This window comes from Sceloporus undulatus, chromosome 6, assembly GCF_019175285.1.
Source record: "Sceloporus undulatus isolate JIND9_A2432 ecotype Alabama chromosome 6, SceUnd_v1.1, whole genome shotgun sequence".
Taxonomy (NCBI): Eukaryota; Metazoa; Chordata; class Lepidosauria; order Squamata; family Phrynosomatidae; genus Sceloporus; species Sceloporus undulatus.
The window spans coordinates 167697761-167713292 of record NC_056527.1 but is presented as its reverse complement, the minus strand read 5'-3'; the positions used below and the strand labels follow the sequence as shown (position 1 = coordinate 167713292).

General features: G+C 43.1%; 1 protein-coding gene across 1 annotated transcript; it reads right to left on the bottom strand.

Annotated features, from left to right (window-relative positions):
- Positions 1 to 611: 611 nt before the first annotated feature.
- Positions 612 to 15327, bottom strand: DPP8 (dipeptidyl peptidase 8). Its single transcript, XM_042472568.1, has 20 exons — positions 15156 to 15327; positions 13882 to 14156; positions 12679 to 12791; positions 11756 to 11929; positions 11482 to 11650; positions 10774 to 10884; positions 9598 to 9726; positions 9317 to 9378; positions 8975 to 9075; positions 8327 to 8504; positions 7835 to 7994; positions 7061 to 7140; positions 6116 to 6268; positions 5640 to 5775; positions 4947 to 5092; positions 4483 to 4629; positions 3416 to 3568; positions 2758 to 2900; positions 1586 to 1697; positions 612 to 990 (listed from the first exon to the last, which is right to left on the bottom strand). Exons 2-20 carry the CDS (start codon positions 14138 to 14140, stop codon positions 865 to 867), a joined length of 2652 nt encoding a protein of 883 aa, XP_042328502.1. The 5' UTR covers positions 14141 to 14156; positions 15156 to 15327; the 3' UTR covers positions 612 to 864.
- Between the last annotated feature and the right edge of the window lie 205 nt (positions 15328 to 15532).

The following is a 15532-nucleotide window of genomic DNA, read 5'->3' as shown; positions in this document are numbered from 1 at the left end:
AGGCAATGTTTTGCTGGTCATACATTGAGTTGCAAGCTTCCTGATAGTAACTAAAGTGGTGCTGTCTATGTGGAATTATTTTTTGGGACAAGGTGCCAGTGGACCTATCCAGATAACAGTATTAATAACAGTATTAAGTAGAGCTGTGAGCATACAGTGGGACATTATAGTATACAGAATCGGATGTGGAAGTGCATTGCCTCTATCCATTGCCTTTTTGTCATGTTTGCACTGACTCTTGTTCCAGATACTTCATGCTACATTGGTATTCAGTACCAGGATTGCAAAGATATGCTTGACCAATGCTTGGTTTGGTGGAAGACAGTAGCAAAAGAGGAATGCTGCCTTACAAAAGGATGGACTCCACCAAAAAAGCCATGACTGAGTTCAATTTGTGGTACCTGAACATGGCTGTAGATGTCAGGGTGTCTTAAAGGTCTTTTATCCATACAGCTGCCATAAGTCGAAGCAGTCAGCAACAACTGTCCCACCAATATTTACAACATGCTGAAGCAGTGTAGGCTTCTGGCCATTGAGAGGAGGGATGAATATGGACAGATGCATGCAAGCAGGAACTAGCCCTAAGAGGGGAAAAATCCCATACTGCAAGGTAGCACAGACGTTTACTTTAATATTTACATTTAAAATTACTCTCTCTCTTTTTATTCCTGTACAGCTGTCTCCTCCTTGTATGGCACCGGGTTGATTTTTCCAAAAATAAAAGCAATGGTCATAAAGACAGACTGTGTATGGATTCGACTAACTGTGTCAGAGGAGGGGGAGGCACCAGAACGCGACATTCGGCCCGAGGGTCTTAAGGAGCTCTATGCGTCTGCGGAGGGGGGATTTCGAAGGAGGGGGACGTCACGGCACTGCCTTCAACGCAGCCATGCGCGATCCTAGGTTTTCTTGGAGGTAATATAAGAGGTGAAGTTCATAGTGCTCTCCAGACTCAGGGACTCGGATGCTGTGTCTTTCCTGGGGATAAATCTTAAGAGAAAAGAAAAGAAAAGAAGAGTGTTAGTCACTCTATATATCTGTTTTTTAATGTATTTATTGATACAGGGAGCCAGTGAGGTGTAGTGGCTGGAGTACTGGACTGTGACTCTGGAGACCAGGGTTCGATTCCCAGTTCAGCCATGGAAACGCACTGGGTGGCATTGGGCAAGTCACACTCTCTCAGCCCCTCTGAACAAACCTTGCCAAGAAAACCCCATGATAGGTTCATTTTAGGTTTGCGATACGCTGGAAACGACTCGAAGGCACACAATAACAACAAGTTACATTGACCCACGGATAAACAGACTCATTTTGGGGGTCAATTCATGACTAAAATTTCTAGACTCATACAGTACATGTATATACAGTATATAGATGGCAGAATTCTACAGGACTGAGCCATGGATGTAAAAGCGGTGTCAACCTGCATTATTTCTACAGTACAGATGCACCTTATATCCTTCCTAAAATGAGGTGCCCAGAACTTAATGGCCTACTCTATTTGCCCGTTTTAACTGTTTTATAATTATTTTATCTATGTCATTTGTATTTCATTACATCACTTAACAGATGAATTCCTCCTTACCTGCAGATCATAGGGCTTCCCAGCCCTGACCAGAAAACTCAGCAAGATACTAGTGTGTGCAAAGTGAACATTTTCATCTAAGAACCCGTGAAGTAGCAGCAACCTGTTGGGCCTAGAGACACAAGCAGGAGAACACATCATCAATTTAAAACTTCTGAACTGTTTAGACTTAAGGGCAATACGGTGGATTGAAATCTCAACCAATACAGTGCATTGCAATCCACATCTCAAGCAGTAAGATAGCCAAGGGAGAAGGAAAGCTTCCCATATCACAACTAAGTTTTGCAACAGAAACATGATCAGGTCTAGAAATGAATTGCTTAATAGATATTAGAATCACAGAATCACTGAGTTGGAAGAGATTATGTTATGTTATATTATATTGAGAAAATATATCCTACTGTGTTCTTGAGTCATTTTGGATATGGATGTGAATTATAAAGCACAACTTTGCTTAGGTGAAGCAAATTATTTTCCTCTAATTTTGGCTAATAGGAAAACTTTTAACAAAGCAAGGCTGGTCAATTGAATTATCGCACCTCCTTCATTTCTTTGCTCTTGGGGCACCTCTCTTAGACATCCCAGGATATAAAACATAACCCCCTTCATCTTCATCTGGGACTGTATCCACACTGCCAAAATAATCCAGTTTGACACCGCTTTTACTGCCATGGAGCAATGCTATGGAAATCTGGGCATGGTAGTTTGCTGTGGCACTAGAGCATTGCAACAAACTGCCATGCCCAGAATACCATGGTATTGAGCCATGGCAGTTAAAGTGGTGTCAAACCAGATTATTTCTGCAGTGCAGATGGATTCTGGGAAGAAGCAAGGCTAACCCACGCCCATCTACTTGGGTGGCCCACCTAACTGATGCCCTTAATTAACACAAGGCCTAATTACCTAATCTGAGTCAAAGGGAGGTCTGCTTGTTAATATCTCCAAGCCAAAAGTTAATACCTTAATGACAATCAGACTCAAGGAGATTACTCCTAATGAGACCTGATTATGTAAATGCCCATTCAGGTTTATGAAGAAGCTTTTCTTGTTTTTTTAAAAAATACCATACAATTATTTAAGCGTTTAATGAGGCAGGAAATGAAGTATTCGGGTGGGATTTCAAACGTCAGAGAAGAAGGCAAGGGGAAGAAAGAGAGAGGACAAGCTCTTACTCGGAAGGAAATTTATCTGCTTGCATAGCGACAGAGCCAAGGTAATAGCCCTGTTCGTTGTTATCCGGGTGGCCCATGTAACGCTCGGTGTATCCGGTGTCGTAGAACAACCACAGCGTGACGGGCGCCCCGGCCACAGCGACCTGCAAGGAAGTTAAAAAGAAAAAGATCAGCTGCTGGGACTGAACCCTGGGATCCCAGAATTTATATTGGGAAATCTTATTATAGTTTCATAGAATCCTAGAGTTGGAAGGGACCCCCAATGGCCGCCCAATCCAACCCCATTCTGCCATGCAGGAAGATACAATCCATCAATGATTGGAAGGTTAATCAATACATTGGGAAATCCTATCATAGTTTCATAGAATCCTAGAGTTGGAAGAGACCCCTAAGGGCCATCCAACCCCATTCTGCCAGGCAGGAAGACACAATCAATGATTTAATAGCTTCATTTTACAGTGTAAGAAATGCAATTCCGAGACAAGCCCTTCAATTAACTTAAGGTCAACCAAAACAATTTACTTTAAAAGAGCGCTTTTTAAAGAACAATTATTACTGACAACATCTGAACCACATTTTGTCACTTAAATTTTCTGATTTAGTCCCACACATGAATGCAAGAAACTGTTTTCTTTTCCCAACCCCGAGACAAGCATACCTTGAAGATGTCTGGCCTCTGAAGCAACGCGGTGAGAGAGAGGTACCCGCCGTAGGACCAGCCGTGAATGCCTACCCGATCTAAATCGATGAATTCGTACCGGGAAGCCAAGTACTGCAAACCTTCCACTTGGTCACTAATTTCAATTTGGCCCTGGCGGAAAAATAACATTTTGTAAGGAACCTGTTTTTGGTGGAGGTGCTGTGGTCCATCCCTGAGCCCTATACACAAAGTGTAGATGGCTCGCTTTGTGAACATAGGAGACAACATTCATCCCCTGAAATCTCCAGTTCAAAAGATTTCCTGCCAGGCAATAAGGCCGAGAAATTAAGAATCACTAGTAGATAGGATTCAACAATGGTTGGAACCATGCTGGTGTTATATTCACACATACATTCTCTTATACATGTGGCTGCACTATTTATGACTATTGTGCCACAGATATATTCAGCTCATGGTTGCATAAACTGAGTTCTGCAAAAATGTATGCACTGCACATGCAGATACAATTCAGATGTATCCATGTCTCTGAATTTAGTATGCAAAGGGATCTTGCTGAATGTAGTATTTAAAGGGATCTTGCAGAATGTTTGAGATTAACTGTATGAAAGAAGTTGTAGCATGAATTTTCATAGACTTGGTCTGGAGGCAACTCCAAGGCAGTCTGTGCCTTCATCGTACAATTCTGATCAGTAGCACATGTGTGCTGTTGCAGCTTCATGCTCTGCTAGTGTCTAATCGGATCTCGGCCACTCAAGTCGATGGACTGAGTTGGTGTAAGACAGTTTATAATCGTTTTTAAATATTTCCTAAGCACTCAGCTAACTGAAATATGGATGAACCATTGGTGGCTCTCTTGAGGCGGCTGGAATACAACATCCATCATCCCTGCACTGAGTTGGAGTGATGGGACTTGCAGCCCAACATTATGTGCCCAGATCTTGAGTTTAAACAAGAAAATGGTCTCCTGTTATTGCCAGCATCCTTATTCACCCAAAAACTTATTCTACGTTCTGCTGAGAAATTGCAAAGCCCACATCAGCTCAACCTCCATTTTGCAGACTTACCATCTTATGTTTAAAGGCACCTTCGAAGTTCAAACCTCGGTGGCAAGAGCCCCTGTTGTCAATCACCACAACAGCGTAACCCAAGGAAGCCAGCGTGTTCAAGCGGAAATATTTGACCCCTTTAAACCTGTTGTTCACCAGCTGCACCTAGAAGGAAACATTGGAAAAAACCTTCCGTTTCATACATGGAAGTGCTAAAAATTCACATCTTTACAAAGTTAACATATACAGTACCTAACATAAAAGCTTTAAAACCGAAATAAAGGCAGAGGAAAGTGTGAAAAGAAGAAGATAGGGATGTAATATATTGGTATCTTATAGGTAAGTTCCCTGATGGAGGGTCTGGTCTAAAATGCCCACATTCAGTTCAAGGTGGTGCATGCAGCTGTATACTGTACACTGTGTATGTATGTGTTTATGCATTTGGTTGTGCGCACAGTTGCCCACCCCTGCAATAGACTTACCTGGGGGCCGCCATATATAAAAAGCACCGTTGGATATTTCTTCCCAGGTTGTAGATTGTGAGGCTTATACATCATCCCATAAAGCACAAATCCTGAGGAACTCTCAAAGGAGAAGATCTCGGGGGGAATGTAATCTGGGAGAGGACCTACAGGAAAAGAAAGGAGTTGTCCATTGTTGTCAAGGAAGGAAGGAGCAGAGGGACAAGTGCTCACATCCGGGATTGAATACCCACAGACTTCTACCAATACAGTTGGCCCTCTTTATCCATGGATCTTTTAATCCATGGATTCAAGCATCCACAGCTTGAAAATATTCAAAGAAAGAATAAATTTCAAATAGCAAACCTTGATTTTGCCATTTTATAGAGAGGACACTATTTTGCTCTGCCTTTCTATTTACTTGAGCATCCACAGATTTTGTTATCCAAGGGGGATCCTATAACCAAACCCCAATGGATAACAAGAACCCTGCAAAATTAATGCAATTTGATGCCACTTTAACTGCCACGGCTCAATGCTACGCAATTCTGGGATTTGTAGCTTTGTGAGATATTTCTCCTGCTCCATCAGACAGTTAAAGCAGTGTCAAAGTGCATTAATTTTGCAATGCGGCAGCACCTTGGGACTCCTGCTGGATCTGGGACAAATGCCATTCGATCTCTTCCGCAGCATTAAGTATAACAGGGAGGTTACCTGTAGAATCTAAAATGGTGGCCCAAAATTCCTTTGACTTGTTGGCAACGTCGTCTTCCAGGCCGGTCAGTTTATAAAGGGACACCTGGTGCGGGGTCTTTTGGCTGCTGAATTTAGAAATAACCATGTCACAGTTCTGGGGAAAAGGATAAGAAGCCATGACAGACCGTGCAATGATATCGCCTTGTATGCACAATTCCCTCCAAAGGAACAAAATGGACACTGAAAGCCCACCCTCTTCCTAATAATAACAAAATACAAATTTTCCCTAAGCAAAATAAGAGGGATATGCTGTGTTTACTACCCAATAGCCATAAATGTCATTACTGGTGTTTACTGCTCAATGTTGAGCAGTACTCAATCTGTATACAATCAATAAATGCAACCAAATTTCTTAACCCAAGTCCATGGCATCACACTACTTTCCCCTATTTGGAGGGAAACAAGACAAAGGCACAAAGAGGCTGGGAAAGTACCTGGCTGACGCAGCAGGCGTGTGAGAAACCGCTTTCCGTCAGCCGCTTGACTTCTCCTGGGTTTTCGTAGCTAGCAACGTACAAGTGATGCTCCAAGGGAGTATCCTTCGTACCTTCAAAATATACCAGTTTTTTAGCTTCATCGACCCGGATCTAATAGGAAACATACACATAAAAAAAAAAAAACCAGAAATGACCCGAGTTTGCAAACATCTGTTGAATTTCATCAGCTGAAATTGACTTCATGTTTCGTCAGTTTCAATTGCCAAAGGGGGACATTAATTCGCTGAAAGATATACTGTATATACTCATGTATAAGTCCAGGTTAAAACACTGACCCTAAAAACCTGTGTTGACTTATCCATGGGTCAGTGCAAGTACACTGTATTTTAGCACATATATACCTAAATATATATACAATGAAGAGTTTAATCTGTCGTACAAGTTGAGAACCACTTGTTATTACAGGCTGAGTCTCCCTTATCTGAAATACTTGGGACCAGACCTTTTTGGAACATTTGCATGCACATAATGCAATATTTTGGAGATGGGACCCAAGTCTAAACACAAAATTCATTTACGTTTCACACGCACCTTATACTCAGAGCCTGAAGATAATTTTATATGCTATTATCTTTTTAGTAATTTTGCACAAAGAACAAAGTTTGCGTACACTGAAATATCACAAAGCGAAGGTGTCACTTTTTATCCAGCCATGTGGACAATTCTAGAATATTTTGGATTTCAGAATATAATTCAAGGCAAGAGTTTAATCTCCCCTCTGAAGAAACTTGCCAAGAAAACCCCATGACAGTGTTTCCTTAGGGTCGCCTTAAGTAAAAAAAAAAAAAGACTTGGAGACAAACAACAACAACAACAACAACGGGCATTTATTATAACATGAGACATCCAAACATCAGAGAAGAGCAAAACAAAAGGGCTTACATTGGAACCATGCCGGCCAAGGACTTCCCATTCCCCGCTAGTAATTGGAAGCTCTTCTTTAATGGGGCACAAGAAATCACCTGCAAAAGAGAAAGAGATTAAAATGATACAGGTCCCTGTGCAAATTCTCCTGCACAACGTCCATTTCCCCATACCATTAGTAAAATACTAGGAGGCATGGGCAACTATGCTTCCATTTTCTTAGGGATCATTCTACCCAAGACAGCACTTACACTTACATCTCACAACAACAAAAGCCAGAATCCTGTTGATGCATCACACCAGTGCAAAAATGGTTGTGTAGGAAGTACACAAGTGTGATGCAGACAACCATTCTGCAAGCACCTACACACTCACCTCTTTCACACTTTTGATGCGGTGGTTGCGGAGTGATTTGGCTACTGTGCAATAGGGGAGATCACGGCCTACTTCACAATTGCTTTCACAACTGTGGGATGACAGACACCTACCCCGGTGTACATTTACAATAGGCTAAAAGTTTCCAGGCTCTATACATTAAATATGTATAGATTCTATGCAGGCTAAAGGTATATAGGATCAATGCTGGTGGGTCCTGACCTCTCATCACAAGCTGGAACCCTGCCAATAAAAGTTAGCAGCAAACTGAAAAAAGGCCATCAAGCAAGTGAAAAATGCGCATATTGGAGGGCGTTCAGTGGTCTAACACAAAGCAGATTTGGGGACTTTTTGCCCAAGCGCATGGTGCACACCCATGATTCTGAAGCAACAACAACAACGGCCGCAGCTGTTTACTTGGAGTAGGGAGCCCTCCATTCGACCGCTTGTATCTGCTCTCCTTTAAAACGGTAGTGATTCTGTAGAGGTGCCGAAATCCCGTCCTGCACTCGGAGGCGAAGATGAACTCGATCACATCCTCATGGGTTTGAGGGAAGATGTGGAAGATATCATGGATCTATGGGACAAAGAAAGATTGAGAGCGAAAGCCAGGGGTATGATGGTTGAAACCCATCCCTCCTTATTGAAACTTTGAAATTGCCGATAACTTCACTAGGCAATATTAACGCTTGTTGGTCATTTCTGGCAATAAACATCCCTGGAGTGGATCTAGTTTCTTAATGAAGTTCTTCTGAGTTTTGACAACTAAAGCCTGGATTTCTGAACTAAGTATCCTGCTGGACCTGACACCTTCCATGCAATCAGACCTTTTAAAATATTCTACAACATCACAGCAGCAAACCAAGTAGCAATGGCCAAGAGCTGGATCTCAAGAGGCTCAACTCTTACATTTATCCAGACGTCTGTAGTTTCTTCATAAATGATCAATGGCGTGACAGAGTCAGGCACAGCATCAATCAGTTTCTGCCTCTCCATGGCATCATCTTCCACAGCGATGAACAACGCTGGGGGCAGCAACGTAATCTGGAGCCGTGTTTGGGAGCGGTCAAGCAAAATGGCCCAAGCGCTGAAAGGAAGAAAGGAAAATCAGAAACAGCAGTAGGTACTACTGAGCAATATGGTTTCATGGCAAGAAAAGCCCATTCATATCAATGGAAATCACTTCCAAGAAAGTGCCTAGAACTGATGATGATGGTGATGCCCAGTACAGATATAAGACGACTATAGTCTCACATATGCACCATGAAAGTCCCCACATTTGGTGGCCATAGCAGTGAGATGAGAGTAAGTTCTCACTTTGGTGGTAGAGATAGGGATGGAAGATCCCTGGGTCTCTGAGTCATTATAAGGCAGTTTCCAACACTTTTAAGAAAATGCATGTGAACTCGGCCAATTCTTTTGCATATGGTTTAAAGCCCTGCAATGCAAGGAATGGCTTTAAAAGTTTGTCACCAGGAGTGAACTAAGGTGGGCTTAGAATGTCCCAATTCGAACCCAGAGCTGCTGTGGAAACAAGAGACAAGGGAAAATACGCACTATTTCCCTTCCCGAGTCCATCCTGCTCTGGCAATATATTCCACGCCGTCGAACAGGATTTCAAAGGGCTGGACGAGCTCTTTGTCGACAACATCAGAAATCTGCCAGAAGAAGAAGGGAAACATAGATCAGAAAAGTTGCATTGGGAGGGCATTTTGGTTGGCCAATAAAAGTATCACTGTTTTGTCGATTCTGAGGTTTTAAACCAGGCATGTTTACATTTTGGAATAAACCACTTATAACTCCCCAAAAGGCTTTCTAAGGCTGAAAGACTCTCCTTCTTTTCTCTACAATGTTTCAGTTCTCACAGAATGCCTAATAGCCAAAATCATTTTGACTTACTCTGCCGTCCACATCGATCATTATTTCGGCCAACTTGAAAGTTACTTTGGGGTTTGCAGTGCCTAGAATGGAAGCGACAGTCGCAAAAGGAATTAGTTGACACAAGCTTTATTTTATTTTAGTTTTACTTGCAGGAAAGGATAATTTTGTATTCCCAATGATGCTTCATTCTGCTTGTTGTCTGAATCAGAGATTCGCCCACTCATTCGTTCTCAATGCAGGTTCATACACTAAGGATCAAAACTGGCTTGTACTTAAAACACGGCAGGATCACACCTCACCTGTTTTGGGATAGCGGAAGGAATCTGTCCTTCTGGTCTCCAACATGGGGGACGTGACGTGGATGATCTCCACCTCCGACTCATCATTCTCTTCATAAAGAATCCTGAGGATCTTGCCTCCTCCAGAAGCTGCCAAGAAAGACGGAGCAATTTTACTTACTGTATATACTCACGTATAAGTCTAGAAACTCAGGTTAAAAATTGACCCAAAAAAACTGAGTTGACTTATCCGTGGGTCAATGTAAATACTGTACTTCAACTTGTATATTTATATATGCATTTGTCCCTCCATATTTGCTAGGGTTTGGGGTGCAAAATCCCAGTGAATATGGAAAAACCACAAATAACAAAAACGCCATATTTTGACCTGAGAGGACAGCTCTCTAGGAATCTCTAGGTCTTCCAGCGCAACTCTGTGGTCAACGTCCAACAGACACTGACCATAGAAACTGCACCGGAGGAGCTACTATGCCTAGTAGAGTATTCTCTCTAGGAATCTCTAGGTCTTTCAGTGCAACCTTTAGTTAATGTTACCACAGAGTTGCACTGGAGGACCTAACTATTCCTAGACAGAACATATTAATCAAATCTGCAAATATCAAATCTGCAAATATGGAAGGATGAGAGAGAGAGAGAGAGAGAGAGAGAGAGAGAGAGAGAGAGAGAGAGAGTATATATATATTCCTCTGGTGAAAGGCAAGAGTTTAAGCTTTCCTATAAGCACTGACCCCCTTCTACTCTCTCGTCCATTCAGCCTTTAGTATGAATATAAATAGTTGTGCCTGCTGTAATTTTGTAAGTTCTTTGCAAAGTTTTCCTTTGCTTTGACCTTTGCATCTTTCACTACAGGCCCCTAAGTTTTACCCTTGACGTATCCAAGGGTCATATCAAAATCCATCATTTTGGCCCCAAAACCTGCCCTCGGCTTACAGTCAAATACATACGGTAATCAGAACTCCAAACCGCAGTTCAATTGAATGCTTAAATCAGAGGTAGCAAAAGCAAAGCCCTCCCAATGTTGTTGAACTGCAGTTAACCAGCAGCCTGAGTCAGCAGAGCCAATTTCATTCATATTTTTACAGTCTGGTGCCAAGGTCCCCACCGTACAAACATACAACACACAACACCAGTTTAAAACACAAAAATCCTGGGATCTGGGTGCTTTTGCATACTCACTTGGCTCTGCCCTGGGACACCACCAGTATGCCGTGTATCTATCGAATTCCTCTTGAAGCACAAACGTAGCAACCCCGGCGGATTTTGGGTCTTCCTCGATGTTGGCAAATTCTATACAGACAGTGCAAGGAATGTTTTGTTTTGTTTTTTCAGTAAAGAAGGCAACTTTGGGGAGGAAATTCAGCATCACACAGTGGTTCTCCCGAGTCCTGTGTTTCTTTTCTTTTGCATTCAGTAGCTATCGAACACGCTTAGGGCCCATTTCAGTTACCCGAAACTTTCCCATGAAAAACCCATGATTAGGGTTGCCATAAGTCAGAAACAACTTGAAGTGACACAACAACAACATGAGTTCATCAATAGAAATGTTATTGGCAAACATGCACAACACTTAAGCAGGGCTTGCTTTCCTCCTTCTTAATAACAGGAGGTTAAGAACTGGTCACAAACCAATATGTTTGAAGTGGGCTCCTAAACCATGATTTGCTTTATCTAGGGTTAAGTGTTGTATCAGGACTAAGTAAATCATGGTTAAGGCCCTTTCCTCCAGGTTTTGCTGGAGTCTATCTATCATCCATTCATAGGGTCAAGGTAAGTCCTATCATGTTTTTAATGTACATTTGGGGGGTCTTAACTAAGGATCCCAAAGAAAGGCAACAAACCATGGTTAGTGTTCATCAATTCCCAACAAGCCTAAAGTGCTGTCACCTTTGTGAACAAAGGTCAGTCTCCTTTCTTCCTTGGTTTCCAGATTGGAGATCCAGATGTCACTGCTGTGGATAAAGGCAATCCAGTTGGGATCGGCTGGGCATATCTTGGGATCCATCCGTATGTTTGGGCAACTTGTCTCCACCAAACTGGGCCTCAAAGGCTGTTTCTGCAAATGTGAGCAAGAAAGGAAAAGGACATTTGGAAAGGGCTCAGCTGCTCTTGCTCCCTTGGGGATCCCAAAATTCATTTCTACCAACCTGTTCCAACTCACCGTGAACCCATGGGGGCCGCCATCTTTCACGTGGTAAATCCCGCTCCCCGCTTGGAACAAAAACGTCCCGCTTTCCTGGTGGTAATCGTAAGAGGCAATCCCTATCGTCCCGATCCGCTTCCTCTCCCGCAACAACTCCTCCTCGCGGGAGTACATCCCGTAGTCCAAGCTAGCCTGATATAGGAAGGAGACAGTCTCAGAAAGGATGAACTACAACCTGTTTCGTCTCTGTGTTACTAATAGGGCTAGCTTTTTGTTTTCTTAGACTGACATTTGATGCATCTACACTGTAGAAAATAATGCAGATTGACACCACTTTAACTGCCATGGTTCCATTTTATAGACCCCTGGGATTTGTAGTTTTGTGAGGTGTCAACACTTTATTGGTAGCAAAAGCTAAATACCTTGCAAAACTACAAATCCCTGGATTCCATAGGATGGAGCCATGGCAGTTAAAATGGTATCAAACTGGGTTTTTTCTTTAGTGCAAATGCAGCCTGCTTGAATTGAAAGAGGACTTGCATCACAACTAACTTTGGCTGCATTTTGCTCAAGGACGTCTTGCATTCTTTTCCTCCAGTCCAAGGCCATCAACAGTAAAATGCTCTTTAGCTGGATAAGAGGATGTATCCCAACAGAAGGCCATTTGCAAAACGCACCAAAGCCAAGCATCTTAAAAGTGGAAAATGCTTTAAATTTTTAATCACTGAAGAACACAGCTGGGCAAGAAAGTAATCGGAGCCACGAAGTTTTCCATTCTAGCTTCTGCTTAATGGTTCTCGTCCTCTAATAAATGTAGCTCACTCAGACGAGGCCTTGGGGGAAAATGTGCACTGGAAAGAATATTGCTCAAAGACTTCTTGTATTCTTTCTCTCGTTTTCTGTAATGAAATAAGGACTGAAATGTAGAAGATGCAACCCACCTGAAAAAGGTCTAAGAGAGGCTTCCAGGAAAGCATGAGGACAGCGGCCTTGTTTACGCTCTTGGGAATATCGGAATAGAAAAGTGTGTTTTCCCTGTTCTCACCAGACATAGCTAAATATTAAAAACAGACAAAAATTGCATATGGGATTTTCTTGTTAGCAAAACATTGTGCAGAGCAATACGACAGAAGACCCGATTCAAGGTCAAAATAGGTGACTTTAAATCAGGGGTAGGCAACCTGCGGCCCGCGGGCCGGATGCGGCCCGGCGAGGCCTTGGGACCGGCCCCCGCCCGGTCCTGCCGCCGATTGCCGCTGGGGCCTTTTGGCCTCTCGCGCGCAGGGCAAGGGGGCAATTGTCTATAGATGCCTCAGAAACATGCATTTATATTAACATTTTTTAAAAAATCAGCAAATTTTTTTGCGTGTCCTCCATTTTTTTAAAAAAAGTGTCCACCATTTGAAAATGTTGTCCAACATTTCTCCCGGTTTATTTATTTATTTAAATTTTTAAAAATTTATTTAATTATTTATTTTTTGGCTTTGGCCCCCCAGTTGTCTGAGGGACAGCAACCCGGCCCCTGGCTCAAAAAGGTTGCCTACCCCTGCTTTAAATTATGAAAGCCTCAATTCATCTGCATTTATAAAACATGCATTCTTCTAGGTGAGCACAGCTTCGTTCCACTGTAACAAAATATATTGCTCTCTTACTCCAGTGGTAAAGCAGGAGGTTGGTTGTTTCCTCCCCTTTAAGACCATGCAAAAAAAACCCTTTTCCATTGCATTCAGAACTGACAAAATCTGAAAATGGAATATTATGGAAAATTATTAAAAATATTGTGTATAAAATGGCCTTCAGGCTCTGTGTATAAAGGTATATATGAAACATAAATGAATGTCACGTTTAGACTTGGGGCCTATCTCTTAAGACATCTCAGTATGTATATGCAAATATTCCAAAATCCGAAAACCTCCAAAATCCAAAACCATTCTGGTCCCAAGCATTTCAGATAAGGGAGACTCAGTCAATCCACTGAATATGGGAGCTATGACCGAAAAACAATTGCAATGGCAGAGGCAGGAACCAAAACAAGTTCATCTGGATTGGAGTTTGCTCCCAAACAATACACTATAAATTGACATTTTGGTACTATTTGGGAATGCTGGAAGCAGGACACAGTTCCAACCAGTAAACTTACTTACCCAGGTAGTAGATCCTGTCTGAATGAGGCCCTTCTGGGTCATTTTTCTTCACGAATGTAAAGTCATGGGGTGCCTTAGCCATCAGGCATCCGTGGTATTTCCTTGTGTCCATCAGCAACTTCTTCAGGTGACTCCAGGAGTACCTTTCCACGTAGTACGGCTCCAACTTTGCCTTCTCTTCCGGGACCACATTCTCCTCGTTCTCTGCTGTTTCAAAGATTTCAAAGCCTGGCTGTTCAGTCTCCATCGCTGCTGCCATATTGCATGTTGCGTCTCTGGAAAGGGAAGACCCAAGGAGCACAATTCAAAGGTCTGGTTATGACCCATAAAATCCTATGCAGCCTGAGTCCAGTATTTCCCCTGGTCTGAAGGTCCATGTGTACTGTAGAAATAATGTAGTTTGACACCACTTGAAGAGCTGTAGCTCCATCCTATGGAATCCTGGGATTTGTAGTTTTACACTATACACACACACACCACTCTCTTCCATGCCAGCATCGTCTGAAGATGCCAGCCACAGATGCTGGCCAAACATCAGGAAAAAACTCTTCCAGAACATGGCCACATAGCACACACACACACACACAAAAACCAACCCACAAAAAACTATTATTATTATTATTACTGTATTTACGCAACTATAAGCCGAGCTCATGTATAAGTCCAGGGCAGGTTTTAGGGCCAAAATTATGGATTCTGATATGCCCCTTGGATAAGTCGAGGGTAAAATTTAGGGACATGCAACCAAGGATCTAAAGCCAAGGAAAACAATGAACCTACAACATTCTGGCAGGCATCAAGGTTTTGGCTCACACTAAACGCTGGACGGTCAGTGCTTCTAGGAGAGATTGCACTCTTGCCTTTCACCAACCGACGGTTCCCTTTTTAATAAGAGTTAAAGTATAGTATTGACACTGACTCATGGATAAGTCGACCTCGGTTTTTGGGTTCAATTTTTGGACTAACATTTCTAGACTGACACATGAGTATATACAGTACTGTATTATTTTCTGTGTCTTTAGATCCGGCCTTCCTTCCAGAGCAGGGACTAAAAGTGGTTTACTAATCTCAAACAGTCCAATATTAAAACACTCCAAACCATGCAAGATACAAGTCTAAACACCAACTGAACCATCCAAACACTTAAAAACCTCCCTCCCAAGAAGTGTCCTGCAGCCTCCTTGCTCCTGGGCAGATAGAGGCACCCTTTCTTTCCAGGAGAGAGTCCAATGCCTCCCTTCCCTTGCCAATCCCTTGCCAATCCTGCCTCTTACCAAGGAGCCTGGGCCTTGGGATCTTCCAAATCTGCTCCTTCTCTTGCTCTTGGTGGAGAAAGAAGCCCTCTCGGATCCCCCAAGAATAGATCCCTTGCCTCGCCTCGCCCTCTTCCTTGGTGCGCCCTTGGAGCAGAAGGAATGGAGGGGCTTCTCCTGGGCTCCCTTTTTGCGCAGGGCTTGGGGGCTGGCAGGAGCCCAGGGCAGGGGGCAGAGGGGGGCAGGGGGCACCCGGGGGGTCCGGAGGGTCAGTGGCTGGCTGGCTGGGTGCCCCCTTCAAGCCCTCTCCTGGCACCAAGGGCCCAAAGAGGGTCCCCCTGCCACCTCTCCAAAAGGCGCAAGGCTTGGCGAGGGCCCTTCGGCGCTTCTGCTGTTGC